A 23,728-nucleotide genomic window follows, 5' to 3' on the forward strand; every position below is an offset into this window, starting at 1 on the left:
AGATGTGCCCTAGGGTAATGATTAGATAGAGTCCAGTGGCTTTGTTTAGGATTGATGCAGTAGTGTATACTCTGTGTCATTTCTTCAGCTGTAATCCACTTTCACTATGTCTGCAAGTGACTCAGAGACCTATTCTTGGAGGTTTGTGGCAGCAGTGGCACAGCTTTACTGGGGGAGGATCACATTGGTTCACAGGCTGTGGGTGTGCATGTGCACCCTGTGGGCCAGTCATCTCAGGAGTTAGCTAACTGGGGATGTGGTTGCTGAATTGACTGTCAGGCCGGAGGTGTGGACATATGGTGTGTTAGGGTCTCCAGGACTGGTTTGCCAGTGGCAGAATCACTGTGCTGATTCTCTGATTAGGGGTGAGCCCACCAGAGGCACATCAGCTAAGCTGTTTCTCACTCTAATACTCAAAGACTTGGAGGCAGGTCTCCCAGAGACACGACAGCTGAGCTGTTTCTCTGAGCCAGGGGCATGGGTACACTCTGGCTCAGCTAGCTGAGTGTGGGTCTGCTGGTGGCTCTTCCTGTGCCACTTCTTGGGGCCTGATGTGAGATTGTGCTTACATCTGCAGTTCAGGAGCTGGTCTACCAAGGGCAGAGCTACTGAGCTGCTTCTCAGGAAGTGGGCAAAGCCACTAGTCAAGTCTGCAGTGAGGGGATCTGTCCAGCCACTTCTTAGACTGTTGGCAAGGACACTAGACAGACCTGCAGTGAGAAGGCCTGATCAGCCACTTCCCAGTTGGTGGGTGAGGCCAGTAGTCAGGCCTGCAGCAAGGGGCCCCAACCAGTAGCTTCCCAATTGGTGGGTGAGGCTGCTAGGCAGGCCTGCAGTGTTTGTGCTATTCTAGAGCAGTGCAGTGTGTATATTCTAAGCCATTCCTCATACATGCCTCAGGGCTTATCCTGCCTGAGGATCTGTTGGCCTCTGTGGTGAGGATGGGGGTTGGTTTCGGTCCACTGCCTATCTTTTCACTACAAGGTAAAAATTCCTCCTGCACTAATCATGATGTAGAAGACATGGCAGCTGAGGCTGTGTGCCTCTCTCTCCTTATTAGGCCACCATCCTGGGCTTTTGTGCTCCACAGGGATCACACCAGTCTCCTGCTGCACTCTTATGCTCTCTTACAGATGCTCCCATCAATATTAAGCTGTTTGTTAGTTCTGGTCCTTTTCTATGGGACGAATGCTCCCCAGGTACCTCTAGTACGCATCTTGCCCTGCCTCTCCCTAAATATTTTCAGATGTCTTTGGCAAGTAATTTTCTCCTAGTCTGTAGTTTTTGTATTCTCCTGATAGTGTCTTTTGCTGAGTATAAGTTTTAATTTTTATTTTACTTTATTTTTTTGCAGCTGGCTGGTATGGGGATCCAAACCCTTGATCTTAGTGTTATCAGCACCATGCTCTACTGAGTGAGCTAACCAGCCCCTTTACATTTTAATGAAGTCCAGCTTATCAATTACTTCTTTCATGGATCATTCCTTTGGTGTTATATCTAAAACATCATCACCAAGGCTGGTCTTTTAGATTTTCTCTCATGTTATTTTGTAGGAGTTTTATAGTTTTGAGTTTTACGTTTAGGTCTGTGATCCATTTTAATTTTTGTGAAGGATGTAAAGTCTGTGTCTACATTTTTTCTTTTGCATGTAGATGTCCAGTTGTTGCAGCACCATTTGTTGAAAAGACTATCTTTTCTCCATTGCATTGCCTTTGTTCCTTTGTCATAGGCTAGTTGACTATATTTGTGTGGGTTTATTTCTGGGCTCTCTATTTGTTTATTGACCTATTTGCCAATTCTTTTGCCAATATCATACTGTTTTGATTACTGTAGCTTTATAGTAAGTTTTGAAGTAGGGTAGTATCAGTCTTTCAACTTTGTTCTTATCTTTCAATATTTTCTTGGCTATTCTGGATCTTTTCCCTCTATACATAAACTTCAGAATCAGTTTGTTGATATCCACAAAACAACTTGCTTAGATTTGGGGCGGACTGTGTTGACTCCATAGATCAATTTGGGAAGAACTGACATATTCACATGTGACATCATGACATACAAACACATAACCTGAAGTGGCACTGGTCATTCCTGCTTAGGATTTGTTGTTAAACTTGATTTAAATCACTATTACATTAGATTGATCAAGTAACATGGGCACTGTCACTGAGTAAGTGCAGCCTCAGATGTCATTATTATGTCCCTTCTGATCTTCAGAAAAGGAGGAAGTTGATCAGTAACCCTTCATGCTGGAACAGTCACTCTGCTTTGAACTTGGAGTGAAGCTGCTTGACCCTTCTTTACTAACTCCTAGAGAGCTAAGCATTCTGAAACTTCTTTCTAGTCACAGATTTTCATCTTTGAAATGCTTCACCTTAGCTCACACATGGCTTTGCCACCGTTGCATTGTTTAAAACCTCTGCAAAAATCTCATTTCTAGTTGCTGAGATCGACTAAGACATATGTTACACGGTAGCCTAGTAGACATTTAGTATATGCTTGTCCCCTCAGCTGCCAGCCACCCATGGGCCTGTGAAAATGAACTTCCCTACTTTACTCTCCAATGAGATGTTGTTCATACTCTCACCCACTTCAATTGTACATACTCATTTCAACAACTCCTACAAAGTTTAGGCCAATGTAAAATGTATAAGCTTACTGGCTTCCTTTTGTACTCACCATCAATGTCATTTGCAGTTGAATCATCTTCACATCACCAGTCTTATCTCCCTATTGAGTTTTAAAAAAACAAAGGTATCCTAAAATGTGAGCCAGATACTCAAAACATTACCAGATCTTGAACTAACTTGACAATATGTAGTGTTTTTCTGATTTTCCAAAGACCAATCTACTCTTCGTTTTGTGAGGTTGAAAGCAAGTAAATTACCTAATCTGCTCAAAGTGGGTACTTAGACCCAGAATAATCATCAATCTCACTAACCCTAAGAACTACCAAAGTGTGTGACGAAAAAGCAAAGGTACAAGATGCAGTTCTGCTAAGGGAGGATCTTAATTTTACCTCTGCTATTTAGAAACAATGGTGAATTAGGTTTCAATTCCTTAGTTTCTTAAGCTTCCAACACAACTTTGAAAGAAAGCAATTCCTAGAGATTTCCAATGAGCTTTCTCACTGTGCCCTTACTTCCTAACACTGTGTTTTATGTTTAAATTATAAAGATGTGTAAAACAAACACAATAGTTTAATAAGTGGGCCTTGTACTTTAACACTGTGAAAGTTATTCATTCATTGTTCACATGATATTTGTGTACCAGACAATTAAATGCTGGGGATTCAGATATAAGTAAAGACAGCTTCTGCTCTTATAAACCCTTATGATTTATTTGAAGAGAGAAAGTGAGAAAAGTAAAATGTTCATAGTGTATCGAGAAAAATATAATTACAAATTTACACTTAGTTATTCATATTATGTTGTATATAAAAGCACAGCTACCAAAGTTCAAACTGGTAGAAAGTACTCTGTAGCTTTCCCTTAACCTGAAATCTGATAGTATAACATATCCCTGAAGGGACAATCATAAACATACCTCAAAATTCTATAATTCTGCATAAAGATGGGTAATTTCTGAAGGAAATGTACAATATTCAAAACAAATTGTCAGCATATTATGTAGAATTTTGATGGATTACTTTTTTAGAATGTGCAAGTGCCACAAAGCATAACAAAAATAATGACAAAATCCTACAGTTGATTTAGATTGGATGCTACTTTCCTTCATTATTAATTTACCAAAAAAAGAGTTAGTTCACCTAGACCTTTCTTTAAGACTTTAGATAAACAATCCAAACTACTACTGCCAAGTTCACAAGAAAGCAGAATAAAACAATACCATAGAAAGTTCATTTTAAGCCTGGTGTTCTGAAGCTGGAGTGGATTTTTTCCGTAGATAATAAATACTATGTTACACATGCTGGTTACCTTTTCAATACACTCTTTACTGTATTCATTCACATTAGTGTACATTATGTTAGACACCCCAAAAAACAAGGTTGTTGATCTCTTTTTTTAATTAAGAAAATAAAACCCATATAAACAAAAGCTCTCTGCAGTATGCAATAATTTAAAGGTATAAAGGAATCCTGAAACCAAAGTGTTTAAGAACCCGTTATAAGGCACAAACAGTTAACAATTAGACAAGGTTATGTGATTCCTACCTATCTCACCCTTAATACCTACCTTTGTATTAAAAAAAAAAAAAAACCAACCAAGTAAACAAACAAAAAAAACTTTCCCCCTAACTTTTATTTTTAAATTTCTGTATTTACTAAGATTCTAAGGTAGTGATGGTGGGGAGAGATAGGGAAGCAAGGAAAGCATGTAAGAATAGTGTGGGTTTCTTTCTTAAAGCCATACACACTGTCCCCCAATAAAATTCTACTACTCTTCCACTGAGAATTAACTGCTGTTACTAATAGAAGAATGTACAATTCTTGACATATACTGATTACAGCTGTGTTCGGGGTCCCCAGGACCACCCTCAGCTTCAATGACTTGCTAGAAGGACTCATAGAACACAGAAAAGAAGTTAACTCATGGTTGTGGTTTACTATAGTGAAAAGATACAGATTAAAATTAGCAAAGCAAAGGCCCATAGGGCAAAATCCAGGAGAGACCAGGTGCAAGCTTCCAGTTGTCCTCTCCTGGTAGAACTGCATGTACAGCACTTTGTTCTTCCAGCAATGTGTGACAACATGTACACAGTACTGCCAACCAGGGAAGCTCACCTGAGTCTTGGTGTCCAAGATTTTTATTGGGGTCAGTCACATAGGCATAGAGCACCCATGTGCTGACCTTATTTACTCACTCTTCAGCCCCACCAGAGGTCAAACTGATACAGTATGGCTCAAGTGTGAGCCTTCATCATAAATCATCTTGTTGATATAAACTAGCTTGTTGGGCCCAAGGCTCCTAGGTATACAAAGACACTGTTATCAGGCAGGATATTCTAGTGAGTGAGAGGTTCTTTCCCAGGAGCTGGTCAAGAGCCAGTTTATTTGGAAGATGCAGGATTTGAACCTCCCAGACATCCTGAGTTAACCCTTTACTGCATAACAGCTTTAGGATAAGAAAGTACTACATAGGCAATAATCATGGATGTGGGCACATATTCAGGAATAGTTCAGGAACCTCTGTAACATTTCTATATTTCCTCTGAAAGGTTGTATTGAAAACTGTATAGAGTTCAACAATGTTGCTAACCAGATATTATAAATGAGGCGGAGGTGGAGAGTGGCTATAAATGAAGTTGGGGGAAAAGGGTAGGAGGGTTAAACTTTCTTCCTTACTCCTTCCTTAATTGCAGGCCAACCACTGAGGCAAGGTGAGAAAGAATTCCTGGCAACTGTGGGACCTGCAAGGACCAGAAAGAGGAAAGGGAGGAGAGGAAGTACAATCCAAGTTGTTCTAGCTGAGAGGAAAGTTAAGTTCCTATAACCACCTTACTGGAAAATATACACCTGGGTAAAAGGCAGGGTATATACTATATTTTCATAGAGTAAAAACTGACTCTACTTAAGATAGTCAAAATATCTAAATTGTAGCATTACTAAATACATGGGCTCAAGAAAATTAATATCCTAAAGTCACTTATTTCTAAAATGTACCTTTAAAATATGCATTGGCTCGTATCCTGAAAACAGATTTGAAATATGCTCTTAAAGAGCATATTGAATTTCTACATATCAATAAACTGTTTGAAAGAAACCACCATGAAAACTCCCAATGGTCAGTGTGCCTTCAGAGATGGTACAGAAGATATCATAATGGATGGGTCTGGTACTTTCTCCTGAAGCACAGGAGAAGTTGAACCATTCCCAAGTCCTGGGGAAACTGAGTCCCAGAATAGGCACCACTGAAGATCTCAGGGGGAATGTGAAATCTATGTTGTGAGCATATTGGAAGGGCAGATTCAATCATGTAACACCAGGCTTTCTCTTCTTCTGATTTATATATAGGGGTCTACACGCGGCCCTGAGAGTGGTTGATGTTCCTGAAAGAATGGGGATCCAGATATTCAAAGGCAGTGTTCCTAAAATAGGTGCAATGACGGCACTTTTCTGTGCAGATCTAACAGATACAAATGTCTATTTTACTATCACCAAAACTGCCTCAATGTACAAGGTCATATGTGACATTATGATAGGAGTAGTAGTAGGATCATCAAGCTAAGAGCAAATACTGAACAAGTTCAAAAATGATTTAAACCCTTCATGGTCTCAGCTGGCCACCAAGAGCACAAGGAGACAGGAAACGTTCCAGTCGGGTATCCCTCAGGTGCAACAATCGACTGGATTAACTCACAACCACGGACAGCCCTCTCCTCTTCCACATCATCAACACTCAGTGTAAGTCTTCCACTAAGGGACTCGTGGAACAAATCAGAACAGTTGCCAAGGGAGCACAGATGACAACATATAGCACCATTAAAGGTTATCTTGATCAGTGCATAGATGGGACCATTATGATCTGATCTATAGCCCTTGAGATTCCCAAATATAAAGAGGCATAGGAATATGTGAAGAAAACTATGGTGATCTGGTTTGACTACACCTGAGTATTTAGACATCCAGCTGTAGCTAGGCTCACTCCAAAGGAATTTCCTAATCTGACCACAGCAGCAAATTACTCCTTACTTTTCAGGATTTGCAGCACCAAAACATATACCAGGAGTGACAGTTACAGTCCCCTCCTTGGCCACTACCTCCATCAGACAAACCAAATGGGGAGACACCAATGTGCAAGAGGCCCTGTACTAGTCCGTTCCTGTTGCTATAACAGAAAACCTGAAACTGGGTGATGTATAAACAAAAACAAAATTTATTGCTTACGTTTCTGAGGCTGTAAAGTCCAAAGTCCATCTGATGGTGGTAACAGTGACGCAGGGGTCTCACAATGCAAGATGGTGGAAGCAGAGAGAGCAGGGAGAGACAGAGACAGACTGTCCTCTTCTTTTAAAGCCCTCAGAACCACGCACCTGTACCATTTTTAATCCATTCACTACTGCACCATCCTACAATCCAATCACCCCTTTAAGACTCCACCTTTCAATTACCATGATAGGATTTCCCACCCTCTTAACAGTCACTGTGTAGGCTAAGTTTCTAATACATAAAACTTGGGGGACACAATTCAAGCTTCAGGGAGTTTTGCGGGGACATAATTCAATCTACTACAGGCCCCAAGCAATGTAGCTGTTGCTGTTCTAAGGGTGGGAGTCACAGGCTATGAATAACATCAACCAACTCCACTCTCTTTAAAAAGACTAAAAAAACTTTTTAAAACAGGTGAGCCAAAAAATTTCATAATTTATCCTCATGATATTGTTGGGAAGTTGCCAGCACATATTTTATGATTTATTTCAGGGGAAAAATAAAGCAGAAAAAAAAGCCATTTGTAATTCATAACAAGAGCAATTTATCATCCTAAGGTTGAGGTCAGCTCTGAACCATAACCACCCTGGCTTAAAAAAAAAAAAAAAAACCCATAAAATTTGATTTACTACTTTTGCCGTTTTCTGCTCCTCTTAGTTTGTGACAAAGCTGTCAGCTAACCCTCACTAACCTATCAATTCCATACAGAGAATCTGTACTCAACACCTCTACCAGGCACGAAATAATTACTAATGTCAGCAAGCTTGCAGATAGTAGGGAATACAAATATGTAAACTGGCAAAGTCTGAGACCACAAGAGAATTATAGTACCTAAAGTGTCCCACAGAGGAATTAGTTTAATTCTATAGCAGAGTGGAGGTCAGCATGGTTTTGAATGATAAAATTTTCCTTGCTACTGAAAAGAAATGGCATTCTAGGTAGAGGGGGGAGCATGTGCAAAAGTAGGAGACAGGAAGCAGGCAAAGGTCAGAGTACAGAGGGCTTTGTAGGACATGCTAAGGAGTAGAGGGCATAGTGATTCACTTAGGAGCATCAATCAACAGAAGAGGGCAGTGCAGAAGATGATGTGGAGGTTATAAAAAGGAAAGCTAATGAATGACCAGAAAAGAAACTACAGGAATTGTTCAAATGAAGCTAGTGCTTGAAAACAGAAGAAACGGATGCAGAAAGAAAAGTGTTTAAGAAAATGAAGACATGGTGATTTATTGGCTGTATGGGAATGAAAGAAAGCATAGGCCATAGAAGTCTTGGTTTTCTAATTCCTAATCTTCTAGCTTTATTTAAGGAAGCCAAAATCCAGATGATAATATTGATATTGCTCATGAAATTGCAGATTAGTGTTACTGAAGAACAGCCTATTTCCCTTTGGACTGACCATGTATGTTAATATTGATCAAAGTTAACTTAGGAAGCTGGACAGGTTACACAGAAATAATGACGAAGACAACTTAGAATGAGTCTGAAGCATTATAAAATCTTTGCAAACTAGAACCTTTACAGTCAGGGACTTTGATCTTTTTGTATTCTGCACATATTAGACCTTTGGTGAATATCTTAGCTTGTCTTTTGCTGCTTATAACAGAATACTTGAAACTGGATAGTTTATAAAGGAATAAAATTTATTTCTTACAGTTTTGGAGGCTAGGCAGTCCACGGTGAAGGGTGCCATCTGGTGAGGTCCTTCTTGGTCGGAACTCTGCAGTATCCCAGGGCAGCACAGGGCATCATACAGTGAGAGAACAAGAGCATGCTAATTGCAGAGTCAGATCTCTTTCTCCTCTTAAAACAAGCCACTGGTAGCACTTCCACTGTAATCCATAAGTCCATTAACCCAGTAGCCCATGTATGGACTAATCCATTCATGAGGACAGCGTTCTCATGATACAATCACCTCTTAAAAGCTCCACCTTTCAAATACCAGGGTTGGATTCCCACCTTCTTATTACTGCTACCTTGGGGATTAAGTTTCAACATGAATTTTGGAGGGGACACTCAAATCAGTGCAGTGGACTTTCTCTTTCAATTTTGGGTAATCTACCTACTGTACATTCTGGTTATTACCTATAGAAAAATACATTTGGTGTTCATTTTTCTTGCCCCACAACAAAGGTAAACAGAATGCAAAAGGCTGTTCTGTTCTCATTTTTAGCTAGAGGGTACATATCCTAATACATAAACTGAGATGAAAATTTAAGCAAAAATAAAATTAAAAAGTAATTTGAATCATGAGCCCAGAGTAGGAAGTTATGAGACAACATTAGATTATGGGTGAGCAAAAACTTTATTTTCTAGACAACTCTAAGGCAACTTTGAAACTCTGACATTCCACTTTTCTTAATCTAACGAACTTTTTTCTTTCAAAATATGCAAAAATCATCCACATAAACCTCCTCAGGGAGGGGATGGGGGGCCCACCATCTAACTCCTCATCCCGCGGAGCACCTAGAAGGTTCCACCTACTCTCACTTTTTCGCATCCAAATCTTAAAGGTCCTTCAAGCCCGAGTTCAGATTCTATTTCAAAAGAGACTCGAGACCCGTTTCCACTCGCTCTTCCCAGTGCCAGCAGAGGACATCTCGCGGTGCGTCCCCGCCTTAGACCTGGGTCTTTCTCCACCTTCAGACTTCTGTCACCGACGACGCCCAACCCTGGCTACCTGGGTTCCCGCAGCCGGAGGGGCAGGTCAGCCACGTCCCGGCCGCGCCACTCGGCCACTCCGACCTAAGCGAAGTCGCACCTGGCAAAGGCCCCCGCCCCAATTCCGCCCACCACGCAGTTCAAACCCCGACCTCCCACCATCCGCCTCAGCTCCCCTCTAACGTGAGAACGGCTGTGGGGACGGCGGAAAGCAGGTGAGAAGTAAACATGATGCCCCAATCGACGGCGCGCCCGCCGAGCTCGCCGCCCCACATGCCGCAGCCACCACCGGGTGGAGGCGGGAAAGGCCCTGGCGACCGCTCCCGAGACAACGAGGTCGGGAGTTAGCCCCACACGTCGCGTGGAGCGACGACACCACGCCTGCCTCACCACAGGCGCCCCTCATTGGACCCGCCCTCCACATCCGCCCGCCAATCGTCGTCCACGCCGCCTGCCGCCGTTTCTCCACAGCCAACCTCGAAAAACAACCGTCGTTCCCGGGCGCAGCGGCCGCGCCTGCGCACCGTCTCCAGAGGCAGGCGAGGCGCTGTCAGTGCGCTTGCTCCGCCCTTGAGCGCTTTCCCCGCACATTTTGAACGCCGCTCCTGAAGCCAGTTGGCGTGCGCATGCGTGTCTGCGGCGGTGGTTCTCTCCCCCCACAAGAGCGAGAAGCCTCAGCTTCCCTGGGTTTGAACTAGGACCAGCCGGAAGTCGCTCACGTCGCGCTGCTTTCTCACTTCAGACCGCCCTGACGGAAACTCAAGCGCTGGCAGAGAGGTTCCGGAGCTTGCCCGTCGGGAGGCTGCAGAATGGAGACCCGGACCGAGGACTGGGGACTGACTCGCCGCCCGACGCTGGCCTCTTCCTGGGAGGCCGCATGCGGGGCCCTGACCCAGAGCCTCCTTCTCAGCCGGGCTGGTCTTGGCGCCCCGGACTTCGACTGGGAGGAGCTGCTGGCGCCGCCTGCTCCGGGGTGCGCGGGGCCGGCGAGGAGAGGGTCGCTGCGCTCGGTGACAGCCACGCTGCTGGGGAGTCGTGAGGGGAGGCGGGGGCCGCGAGGGGAGAAGGTCTGGGGCCGGGAACCGGGAGCCGAGTTGGTGCCGGCTGTTTGCGGGGGAGCGGGGACTGCGAGGTGGGGCGAAGACCGGCCTGGCGAGGGCCGGGGCGGGTCCGGCGGGGAGTGGCCGCGGCTCGGGGCGCTCGAGTGGGGGACGCAGCCGAGCGGGGGGCGGTGACCTGGAGCCTCGGAATTTCATAAACATCCCCCCGAGTCAGTCAGGACGGCTCTTCGGGTCTCCTGTGAAACATCAACCCGCTCGTCTACCCCCAAAACAAAGAAGTCACCCTCCTGTCGACCAAAGCAGGCTTTTCAGAAGTGCCACCGTAGAGGACCGTCGTCCACTTAGTTTCGAAAAAGATGCGCTTTTCTCTTTTGCTGTGTTCTGCTCCCCGCTCCTGTGTGCACAGTAGGTGTGCAGTGAATCTACTTCATTCACTGAGAATCAATTAGAGGGACTGAGCAGGATGTCGGTGATTGAGGGAAAAATAGAGGGAGTGCTCTGACGTCTGAAGCCTCCATTTCCTCACCAATTCTGGATTGAGCATTTGTTGGGTTCTCGGGAAGGTGCTTGAACCTCAAGGGCAAGTGGAAGTGAGAAGAAATACCCGTGGCCTAAAGCGTGGGTTATGAGCCGTGTTGGGAGAACTATACTGTGTAATGTTTTCAACACTTTTGTTCTCAGCCAGGATCTGGTGATTTTGAAGAGAAGCCTGAGCAGCCAAGATGAAAACCCCTGCTTCCTTTACCTGAGGTGTGACCCTAAAGGAGGTGAAGAAATCGTTTCTATTGGCATTTTAAGTTCAGCAAGAAATATGGAGGTATATCTAGGAGAGGAGTACTGTGGAACCAGCAGGGGCAAGAATGTTTGTACTGTCCTGGATAACAGGTTTGTGACTTGCACACGTGAAAGTGTTCTTCGGAATTAGTGTTTTTACTTTCCTCAGCTTTTGCAGTATTTAATAATTCTCTGATATTGATGCCAGACATTTAAGGGAGAGAAGATAAAAACGTACCAATAGGCATATAAGGTTAGACCTTTAGGAATCTTTTTTTTGTGTGTGACCGGTAAGGGGATCGCAACCCTTGGCTTGGTGTCGCCTGCACCGCGCTCAGCCAGTGAGCGCACCGGCCATCCCTATAGAGGATCGGGATCCGAACCTGTGGTGGGAGAGCCGCTGCGCTCCCAGCGCCACACTCTCTCTCGAGTGAGCCACGGGGTCAGCCCGACCTTTAGGAATCTTAAAGACAGTCTAGATCAGCCTAGTTTTTTTTTTTTTTTTTTTTTTTATAAATGTGACAATTTAAAGCTAACAGAGTGGAGGTGAGTTGGTAGAAGGTCATAACTAGTTATTGGAAGAGTTTTATTAGAATGACATTCTGATAAATGTTTCTTATATCCCTCCTTTAACTCACAGGGGTCTGTATTCCAAAAATCATTTTGTCTGTTAATCTGAAACTTTGAACACGTTTCATTTTCTTCTAGGAAGACCATTACAAATGCTATAGGAGTCTAGGACTGTGCCACATCATCCTATTTATTAACCTGTTATCCACTTATAATTTTTGATATTTTTTTTCTTTTTTTACAAATATTCTTCCACTATCTTTCTTTAATGTAACCCAAAATATGAACTACTGTATATCCAGTGCATGTTGGAAGTAACAGCTATGGTATTGGGCTTTCCGAGAGCAGACAAGATCAGTCATGTTCATGCTGGTATGGCCAAAGACTGCTTATTGAGCTTTAAAATATGCTCTGTGCTACATGATTTTGTACATATTATCTAATTTATTTCTCATATAGCTAGTAAGTGGTAGATGTAGTCCTTATAGGTGGTGCTATTCATTAAGGAGTGCCAACTTTATGCTTCACCAGGAAACCTGAATCTCAGGATTTAAGTATTGTCCTAGAAACGTCTATTTTTAAATGTGACTATTAAAAGTGATAATGTATGAAGGTAAAAAAAAATTATTATTTTTATTTTTAGTGATCATGAAAAGATTATTTTGTACAAAAATTATCTAAAATTGGAGCCTGCCACAAACGTATGTAAAATAAAAGTAAGTCATCACTAAATTTTAAGTAATTTGACAACAAAGTTGTTTTCGTACTATATGTATTTGTTTTCTATTGATTTGGTAATAAAATTAGTCCGACTGGTCCCTAGTTTTAGTTCAGAAATACTTAGTGGACATGTAAAAACACATTACTTTTCTAAAAGCTTATTAATCCTTTTTCACATTGAATTCTTTCTTTAAAATTTGATCATTATTAGCTATGGAAAATGTAGTGTCAGTACAGTATTGCTGTATTTTGAAGCCTTGGGAAACTGAGCTAGAAACCATGTTTTTTATCTTTATATAAAACTGTGTAAAAATATGAATAAAACTGTGGTGCCAAAAAAAACCACAGGCAGATTTCGCTCCATTTCTTGAGAAAGAATGGAATTAGAGAAGTTTCAGACAAGGGGACCAAAAAGATAAATGGATGGAATGTGGTCTTCAGCATGAAAATATTGTTAAGGTGAGCAATAGTGATGTCATCAGAATGTGGAGATAGGGTACTGAGTTGAAAATCCTAAGCACTGAATATAATTCAGTTCTGCAGCTGACTAGTGGACTAGTCTTGGGCAAGTTTCTTACCCCATTTGGATCTACTTCATGGGTAAAATTAGGGGGCTGGAGAAAATAAGTTCTTGGACTCTTTTTGTCTGTAAAATTCTGTGTTTGTTATCATTACTTATAGAAGATTATGAGACATCTTTAGAATGAGAAAAAACAAATGATTTTCATAGCAGGGAAACTCACAGAACTGATTATTCCAAGATGTTGTTTTAGGTAATAAATACTAATAGTTTCTAAAGCCATTTAAATAAAGTTATTGGGCTGGCTGGTTAGCTCAGTTGGTTAGAGCACAGTGTTAGAACACCAAGGTCAAGGATTCAGATCCCAGTAGGGCTAGCCACCAAAAAAAAAAAAAGATTCATTCATTCAACAAATATTTGAGTGCCTGTCGGTGCCAGATACTGTTCCAGATATTTAGGAAGTAGCAGTAATGAAACAAATTGAAAGCCTGTCCTCATGTTGCTTGTATTGTATTGTAATGGGCAAGACAAATAATAAGTAGACTCATTGAGTAAAATAAGCACTATTTTCGATGATGAGAAAGGCTATGGGGATTAAAAGCAGGAGATAATAGAGGAGTTGGAAGGTGGGGTATAAATTTAATGGGGTGTTACCTTAATTTTGAGGGTGGTCACATCTTTGGTGCCATACTCAGTGTCTTTAGATCATAGGTCTGTACTTAACTATGTCTTTGTGTGACATATGGGTTTGTGAGTGTCTCTGAAGGCGAATGTTGTAATTGTTCTGTGGAAGCACATGGGAGTCCAATGTGTTGTTTGATTTAGAGAAACCTCAGATATGTATGAAAGCTTATTCTGGTGCAATAGTTTATTTTATTTATTTATTTATTATTGGTGCTGGCTGGTATAGGGATCAGAACCTGTGACCTTGGTATTATTAGGTCTTCTGGGGCAATAGTATATGAAAGATAAAATTTAAAAATTGTCACTGATACAGATTTTTGAATACTTACTTAGTAGTAGATCCTGGAAATATTAAACCATAATCCTCACAACAGCCATGTGAAATCATTCTTATTATCCTCTCTCATTTTATTCCTTACTCAGGTTTAGCATTTGCCCAGGGTCACACAGGTTGTAAGTAGCAGTCATAATTTAAACCCAGTTTTGTCTGGTTCTTTTCTTTTAATTTTTATTGAATCATAATTGATTATACGTATTTTGGGGGCTCAATGCTGACATATGTTGATCAAATCAATATTACTTGCATATATATTGTTACAAATCATACTTATGCTTTATGCCCCTTGTCCACTCTCTCCCTATCCCCATCTCTCTCCCCGCTCTCACCTCTGATAACCCTAGATTTCTTCTCTCCTTCTGAAAGAGTAATGATTACTCTGTTGATTTGTTGCCTAGATGATCTGTCCAATGCTGAGAGGTGTGTTCAGGTCCCCCAATATTATTGTAGAGCAGATGCTTCTTCTGTCTCTCTGGAATAGGCTTTGTGGAAAGAGACATCCTCTTCCTTCCTTCGGTCTCAGCTGGTGATTCTCCTTGTGTCAGTGCATTCCAGTGGCTCGCTGACCATCTGCACAGTGGTTGTAGCATCTAACCACTTTCATGGCAGCCGTGGTTATTGTGGTGGCTGTGGTGGGCCACCCACATGGGGGTGATGTTTTTGGTATGCTCCTTACCTAGTTGCTGGTGGCTCTCAGATCCATGCCTCAGGACCCTGGGTGGGCTCCGTGGTACTGACAGTGTGCCTGGTTGTGGGTGGATGGTCTGGTCTCTGGCTTCAGACCTCAGGACCCTGGGTGGCCCCATGGCACAAGCAGTGTGCCTGGTTGAGGGTGGAGTGTCCAGTCTCCACTCCATGCCTCAGGACCCCAGGTGGGCCCCAATGGGTACTCTGTTTTTAGTTTCAGTTCTGTGTTGGATTATTTGCTGTTCCCACCACTTATACTCTGTGCTGAAACTAATTTGTTGTCCTTTGCTTCCTTCTAAAATGGGGGACCTTCCTGTGGGGACCAGTGCTTGAGTTCTGTGGTTGAGTTAAATTGCTGCTTTGCTGCTGATTCCCTGGGGAAGGCTTTTTGTGCAGCTCAGATTTTAATGGTTGACTTTATAGGTACTTCCAGGTTTAGTGAAATTCACTGCACCTGGGTTGTGTAGAAACACTGGTCTGGGCCAGAGTCTTTTCATCAAACTGCACCCCCTTCAGTTCTGTATTCCTGACCATTCTCCTCTGAGTGGTCCTATGCTGATTAGGAGGCAGATCAGCTGTCTTTGCTGTGCCGCAGAGTGCCCCCAGTGGGCCCATCTCCCCTACTGCCCGTGCTGCAAACACTTCCTGTGGGACGGACTTTCCCTTTCCATTGCTACTCTGTACCACACATGAAATGTCTTCTGGTTCAAAAACATGGACAGCATTAAAATGTTGGAAAAACTACTGTGATAGAAAGCAGAAGAGCTAGGTTCCAAGCCTGATCTTTATTAATTGAGTATCCTTTGACAAGTTAGAAAATCACTCCTAAATTCATCTTTTTTATGTGTAAACCAGTAAGCTGTATTAGATCATCTTACTATTCCCTTATAGTTATAAATTCTAAAAGACCAAATTGTATTTAGTATTTCAGTAAATACTTTGCATGGGTTTCAGTAAATACTTTTGCAGCTTTATTTTATATTAAATAATACTATAGCAAGTTGTGGTACATTAAGGTCTCAGATTGGTATACAGTAGTCCCTGTCATCCATGGTTTTGCTTTCTGAGGTTTCATTTACCTGCTGTCATCCGTGGTCCAAAAATGTTAAATGGAAAATCCAGAAGTAGACAATTCATAAGTTTTAAGTTGCTTGACATCCTGAGCACCATGATGAAATCTCATGCTTTCCTGCCCAGAACATGAACTATTCCTTTGTCTAGATTATCCATGCTGTGTATGCTACTGCCCGTTAGTCACTTAGTAGCCATTGGTATCTTCAGAAGGCCAATAGTAGCCTAATGTTACAGTGCCTAAATCACTTCATCTCATCATTAAGCATTTTATCATCTCACATCATCACAAGAAGGGTGAATACAGTACAATAAGATTTTTGAGAGAGAGAAAGACCACATTTATATAACTTCTATTACAGTATTTTGTTATAATTGTTCTATTTTATTAGTTTTTGTTGTTAATCTCTTACTCTGCCTAATTTGTAAATTAAAGTTTATCATAGGTATGCATGTATAGGAAGAAACATAGTACTGTATATATAGGATTCAGTACTATCTGTGGTTTTAGGTGTTTACTGGGGGTCTTTGAAAAAATCCACCACACATAAAGGGGGGGCTACTGTATTTTTAATTCTTCAAACTAAGTAAAACTTTACTTAACCCTCCATTTGTTATTTAACACATAGTTTCTTAGTTTCAAAGGATGTTGTTATTTAGATAGTTCATCTAAATGTCATGATAAATTGGAATTTTTTCTTAGTGTGACAGTTCTGGAGAAAATAACATATTTGAAATTAATTTTTAGATTCTTGAATATTTCACTCTTGCTTAGGTAATATCAAGAAGTGATCTTAAATGATGATTGTTTTTAATATCATTATTATTTTCTGGAACTTTTTGTTTAATACTAGTTACTCTCCTTTGGCGAAAAGCAGTGTGTGTTCATCAGTAAAGTTGTGGTACACATGAGACTGATTTCAGCAAATTCTTCACCAAGCTCTCCTGCTGTAAGATCAAGGATAGACCTTGACAAGGTCCAAACTATGATGGAGTCCATGGGCTCAAAGTTATCACCTGGAGCTCAGCAGTTGATGAATATGGTTAGGTTTCAGCAGCAGGTAAGTAGAAATGAATTTCTTTCTAGATACCATTAAAAATTTCAAAGTGATGGCTTTTAATAAGGAAGAGCAGTGACTTAAAATTTTTCTTTGAATTTTTATTATTGCTTTAACTGTTACTTTTATTATTTAGCTTTTCCCCCTTACAAAATGTTTTGATTATAGATCTTCACAATTTTTTATGAACTCATTCAATCATTGATTCAGCAAGTATTTATTAACCACCTTCTCAGTGAACAAGGCATTGGTTTGTGCACTTTTGAGGGTGCAAATATGGTCAATTAGTCTACAGCCTGCCTATAAAGATTTTGACACTTTAGAGTATGTAAGTGGGGAAGGTTGAAGAAGATATGGAAAGGCTTACTAAAGGAAAGGGCGTTTCATTAGACCTTTAAAAAACAATGGTGGGATTAGGCAAGTGAATTTGGAGGGAGGAAGGCCATTCCAGAGAAAGAAAAAAGTGTGAATAAAATCTTAAATGCTAGAAAGAATTGGATATAGCTGGGAAATTGACAGTAGTTCATTTCCCTGGAGTGAAGAAGTAATTGAGGAAATTTAAAGTAGATTTGAGCTGGATTGTAGAGTTTCAAATGCTATTTTAAATTTGTAAATGTTTTAAGAAATTTTAATTTGCTACTATGGGGCCGGCCTGTGGCTCACTCGGGAGAGTGTGGTGCTGATAACACCAAGTCTGCAGGTTCGGATCCCATATAGGGATGGCCGGTTTGCTCACTGGGTGAGCGTGGTGCTGACAACACCAAGTCAAGGGTTAAGATCCCCTTACCGGTTATCTTTAAAAAAATAAAATAAATAATAATAATTTGCTACTATGTATAAGGTATTGGAACTACAAGAAGGAGATCAGCTACATGTGATTTCCTTCATTTGGATGAGATAATGATGGTCTAAGATTGGACGTAGCAACTGATTGTGAGATTCTAAAACATTGGAGCCATTGGGACTTGACAACTAACATAATGTTGGTATTGCAGGAGAAAAATAGAGTCAAATATGAAATTGAAGTTTTGAGGATGACGATACCGGTATATAAATGGAACCCAAGGGAGGAGGACATCTGGGAAAAAGGAGTTTAATTTTGGGAATATTGAGTTTTAGCTATGAAGAAAACATTGTGTGGAAGGCTGTTGGAAGCATTTGGAAACATGGATTTGGGAGAAGTGGAGTGAACCTTCTGTGGCTGGAAGGGAGGTTTGAGAGGTTTCCCCAACAGCAGCTCACAGGGAACATGGTGAAGGCAGAGACTGAAGCAAAGAGGAAAGACCCTTGGAGAGTAGCTATGTTTGGTAAGGATATAGCGGGGAAGAGGAAAGCAGAAGAGTAGAAGACCAGCAGCATGATAGAGTAGGAAGAGAAAGGGTTTGATGTCAGGCAAAGGACTTCAGGTTCTTATTCTGTCACATATTAGTTGTGCATCCTTTGGCATTCATATTTTTTTAGTATGAATTCTTCATGTACAAAATCTGAATGATAATACTGTGTAAAAATCACAGGAGGGCTGGCCGGTTAGGTTAGTTGGTTAGAGCTCAGTGTTATAATACCAACATCGGGGGTTTGTGTTGCTTTGCTTCCCACAGATTTGTCACCCCTTTTCCCCTGGGTGATGGAGCCACCAAAGATTACTGAAAGCCCATCTCTTCTGAGCAGTGAGAAGCCCCAAAAAGGGGTTAATCTCCCAGAACCCTCAAGAGAGAGGCATTCCTTCCAATTGGGAAATTAACCACGAATTGGGGTTCTCTTCCCACATTTATTCTCCAGACCAGGAAGTTACAGGAAGAGAACATAGGTGGGGTTTTTGCTAAGTATAGTTTAACAAGTTTAACAGTAGAAGCTGGTAACGTTCAGTAAGACAAGCAAGGTGACATTATATAATGCAATTAAGTCAATCCACTAACAAAAGCTTGATTTTAGCGAACATTCCCTTCTTACAGCAATTTCCCAGTATCTTTACATATCAATCAGTAACCTGTCTTTGAGCCAGCAACTTGGCTGTGTTACAATTCTTTATATTATAACAGAGACTATAGCCTGGGGGAAATTTCCTGTCCTTTGCAAGGTCAATATTTGAAACTGCAAGGCTTTGGAAAACCAGGCCCTGTGAAGTACATTTGCTTGCATACTACACAGGTTTGGATCTCCTTACCGGCCAGCCACCAAAAAAAAAAAAAAAATTCCTAGAATTGAGGGCCATGAATTACAGATTAAAAGGTGAATTAGGTAAAATAACGTTAACGGCTATATAAACAAAACAACCCTCCAAATACATAATGGATTAAATAAAAATTACAGGATTGATATGAAAATTTAAAATAATGTGATAAAGAACTCCTTATAATTATTGGGAGATTTACAAATATTAATTTAGTACTAGTATTCAGAGAACCAAGAGAGCTGAAGACTGTGGAAACCACAGAAAGGAGTTTCAAAAAAGATGGACATCTGTGCTTTCTTCCTCACCCACCATTGGCTCACCTCCATACCTCAGGAGGTTCCTAACTGGTCCTCCTGCTCTGCCACAATCCACTCTCCACAGTGCAACCAGAATGATCTCAAAGGGTCGTAGATGCCCTGTGTGAACCCCCCTGATTGCTTCCCTTTATACCTAGAGTCAATCCAGATTTGTATCCCTGACTTCTAAGATCTGGGCACTGCTTGCCTCCTCATCTCATCTCCTGCCACATTTCCTTGGGTACCTTGCTCTAGACATCTTGTTGTGTGTATTCATCAGATATCCAAATGTGTTCCTACCTTAGGATCTTTGCACTCTTAACTGTTCTCTTTGGCCAAAATCCTCTCCCTGTAATGTTGTATCTGTTTTTCTTATTATTCAGTGCTCCTCTTAAATGTTATATCCTTGGTGAGACCTTCCGTGTCACGCAGTTTAAAGTAGCCCGTTCTTCCACATCTCTGTCATAGTTTCATCAGTGCTCTATTGACCACCTTGCTGTTATGTATTGGTTTCTTGTTTATCATGTCTGTCTTGTTTATGGCTCCACGTACATATACATATATATGCCCTTGGATTTATCAACTTCATATTTCTAGGAGATCTTCAGAGGTCAGTTTGAACAGTGGTGAGATGTAAACCAGATTCTGAGGAATTAGGTAGTAACTGGGTGTTTGGGATTGGAGGTACTGAGTGCAAATGGTTTTTTTTCCAATAAGTTTAGATAAAGAGGAAACTAGAAGATAATTGTGTAAAGTAATATTGAGGATAATAGAAGAAATTGTCAAGCTTGTGAGATTTGAGCTTTTTTAAGAGTTTAGGGCAGTGTGTTTTTTCTAGTATGTCCCATAGAACACTTGTATCAGAATTCTCTGGAATGCCTAAAATGCAGATTCCTGGCACTCACACCTACTCAGTCCCAGAGGGTGGGTTCCAGGAATCAGTATTTTAAAAAATCACGCCTAGGTGAGTTTTATGCATGTTGTAGTTTGAGAATAACTCTTTTAGTGAAAGATTTTTAAAAAGAAGAGGGCTGGCCAGTTAGCTCAGTTGGTTAGAGCACAGTGTTACAACACCAAAATCAAGGGTTTAGATCCCTATACAGGCCAGCCACCAAAAAAAAAAAAGTCTCTAAAAAAGGAAGAAATTGTTTTTGTGTGTGTGAAATGATTTTGGAAATGTTTAGAAGAAATTAATGAATTAAAAATAACTAGTTACTGACTGACGTCTCTCCTTTAAAAACTTGAGTTTGGAAAATGAAATTAGACACCAAATTTTTTTCTCTAATAAACTTTGTTTTTAGAGCAGTCAGGTTTGCAGAGAAACTGAGCAGTAAGTACGGACAGTTCCCAGACCTCTTCCCCCAGCTCCTTATCCTCTTATTAACATGTGACATTAGTGTGGTACATTTAGTACAGTTATGAGCCAATATTGATCTGTTATTATTAAACCAATTTTACATTAGGGTTTCCTCTTTTGTTGTACAATTCTATGGCTTTTGCCAAATGGATGGCAAATTTTTGTTTAGCTTTGTCTTTAAATTTTTTTTGTTTTTTGGCAGCTGGCGGGTATGGCTTGTCTTAAAATTTTTATGATTTTATTCTATAAATGATCAGTTTTCTTTGCCCTGAATTTCAATCAATACAGAAGTATTAAGTAAAAAATAAAAGTGTTTTCTCAGATGCCATCCTATTCCCCAGAGGTAACCACAGGTAACAGTTTAGTGTACACCCTTCTAGAGATTTCTATGCATGTAGAAACATACATCAGCCCTGCTCCCAGCCAACACTCATGGGTTACTGTTTTGTACACTGTGCTGTGCCTTGCTGTTCTCCCACCGCTAAATCATTACACTCAGGGACATATGGGGCACACCCTGGGGAAGAAAGAAGGTGATCAAGTTCAGTATTCTTTTAAATATGCTAATGAAAGACTTCCTTCCTAGAGGGAAACTCCTCATTTATGGAGTGATTCTTACAGGATGTACCTTATTGTTTAGGATTATTTCTTGTAAACAAACCAGGCATCTGTGGATTTCTAAGGCATGGAAAAAGGTGATGTAAACCATTTAACTATCTGAGCATAAAATGGGGTGGGGGTGTTTCATGACCAGAACAGTTCTTTCTGTGTCAGTGTTGTAATCACATACATTGTTTAGAACCCCGTGTATTAATTTGGGCAAGGCCTGTCGTAGGGAAAGAAAGGACCTGCAGAACTGCATTAGATGTCCTTGGCCTCTCCCTACTTCACTTGTGCCTTGAAAGTTTATTAAAGTTAAATACTCTAAAACTTACTTCATGATAATTCAATAAATTTTAAGGTTATGTCTTATTTCCTTGTATTTGAAGTCCGGGTTGCTGGTCTTGATTTGTTTTTGCTTTAGCAATTTAGAATAAATAAATAGGAATTCTATATCAAAGAGCATAGCATATTGTTATTTAATTGTACAAATGAAAGGATTTGTATTCCCTTTTCTCAAAGAAAATGTTCAGTTATTAAGGAGTTATAATCTATTACTCTTTTTCCCTACAAAATAAAAATGGCTTTATTATTTTATTTTTTCCAATTATTGAAGGTGATACATGTTTGACCACTTTATGATGAAAAAAAACAAAAAGTTATAGAAAATTTATACTTTTATTAATTTTACAATATATTGAGATAAACTATTAATTTTTCAGAAATTGGTGCATGTGTGTGACAATAAATAGTTATATATATACACACACATAAACATACAGTTCTTTACATATCCATGTATAAGTATATGGACAATTTGTCTAAATGCTTTTATACTATATATGTTACTCAGAAACATTTTTCACTTAAAAGTCACTTTATTTTTTAAATTTTTTTTATAATGAGTATATTCTAAGATGTTGGCGGGGAGGGGGAAGGGGAGGCAGGGCTACCCCAGGTCTGGCTCAGTCACCAGCCTGGTTGATTAGTAGGCCCATGCGGGGGATGGGGGGAGTATGGGCCTTGCCACCTCAGGACTCCGGAGGCATCTCTAAGTTTTTTTTTGATGAGTAGCAGTGCATAGAAGAAACTTGTACGTCTATTTTTATATATTTCTTTAAATTTCTAAATTTAAAGAAGTGGAATTATTCTGGCAAAGGGTAGGCCCTTTAAATTATTTAATATGTATTCAGCTATAGTTTACTTTCAGAAGGATTTGATGTGGCTTGCAAAACAATATATGACAAAACAAAAATAAAAATTGAAAAAGCTCACATAAAAGGTACAGGAATAGGGGCCGGCCCGGTGGCGCACTGCTACAGTGCGCCGCTTGGGAGTGCGGCGGCGCTCCCGCCGAGGGTTCGGATTCCACGTACAGACCGGCGGCCGCTCACTGGCTGAGTGAGGTGTGGGTGCAACACCGAGGGTTGCGATCCCGTTGCCGGTCACGAAAAAAGACAAAAAGGAAAAAAAAAAAAAAAGGTACAGGAATAGCCACGAGCAACCTGAAGTTTGCTCATTTCCTATAGTGGCTTGTAGACTTAGATGTGAATTTCTTGATATTTAATACAAACAGAAAAAATGACCTGAAGAGCTCTCATCTCAAAAAGTATGACATGTTTTTTATTGTGGTAAGAACATGTAACGTAAGAGCTACCTTCTTAACAAATTTTTAAATGCACAATACAGTATTGTGCCTTTATTAACTATAGACATGGTGTTGTACAACACATCTCTACAAGCTGCTCATCTTGTATAACTGAAAGTTTATACCCATTGAATAGTGACTCCCCATTTCCCTTTCCTGCCAGCCGCTGGCAACCACCATTCATTCTACTCTTTGTTGCTATGAGTCTGATGTTTTAGACACCTCATGTAAGTGGACTCATGCATTATTGTCCTTCTGTGACTTGCTTACTTTACTTAGTGTAATATCCTCCACATTTATCCATTTTATTGCATATGGCAAGGTTTCCTTCTTTTTTAAGGCTGGATAGTATTCCATTGCAAGTACATACCACTTTTAAAAAAAATTTTTTTTTTTAATTTTTATTTTGTCGATATACAATGTGGTTGATTATTGTGGTCTATTACTGAAACCTCCCACCCTCTTCCCTCTCCTCCCTCCCACCCAACAATGTCCTTTCTGTTTGCTTGTCATATCAACTTCAAGGAGTTGTAGTTGTTATATCTTCTTCCCCCCCCTCGGGGTTTTTTTTTTTTTTTTTTTTTTTTTTTTTGTGGTTTTTTTTTTTTTTTTTTTTTTTTTTTTTCTT

General features: G+C 40.6%; 2 protein-coding genes across 2 annotated transcripts in view; both read left to right on the top strand.

Annotated features, from left to right (window-relative positions):
- Nucleotides 1–6,226: 6,226 nt before the first annotated feature.
- EBLN1 (endogenous Bornavirus-like nucleoprotein 1) lies at nt 6,227–10,140 on the top strand. The gene is given in 4 exon segments (XM_008592200.1): nt 6,227–6,328; nt 6,379–6,519; nt 6,553–6,765; nt 9,733–10,140. Coding segments are annotated over 4 exon segments (864 nt in total).
- A 213-nt stretch (nt 10,141–10,353) lies between these two features.
- LOC103607724 (chromosome unknown open reading frame, human C10orf88) overlaps nt 10,354–23,728 on the top strand; it is a 22,212-nt gene continuing 8,837 nt past the window's right edge. Inside the window, exons 1-4 of the mRNA XM_008592192.1 lie at nt 10,354–10,517; nt 11,287–11,490; nt 12,593–12,665; nt 16,823–17,029. Of these exons, the coding sequence (XP_008590414.1) occupies nt 10,354–10,517; nt 11,287–11,490; nt 12,593–12,665; nt 16,823–17,029 (648 nt within the window). The remainder of the gene's footprint in view (nt 10,518–11,286; nt 11,491–12,592; nt 12,666–16,822; nt 17,030–23,728) is intronic.

This window comes from Galeopterus variegatus, unplaced genomic scaffold (assembly GCF_000696425.1).
Source record: "Galeopterus variegatus unplaced genomic scaffold, G_variegatus-3.0.2 Scaffold7661, whole genome shotgun sequence".
NCBI classification, from domain to species: domain Eukaryota; kingdom Metazoa; phylum Chordata; class Mammalia; order Dermoptera; family Cynocephalidae; genus Galeopterus; species Galeopterus variegatus.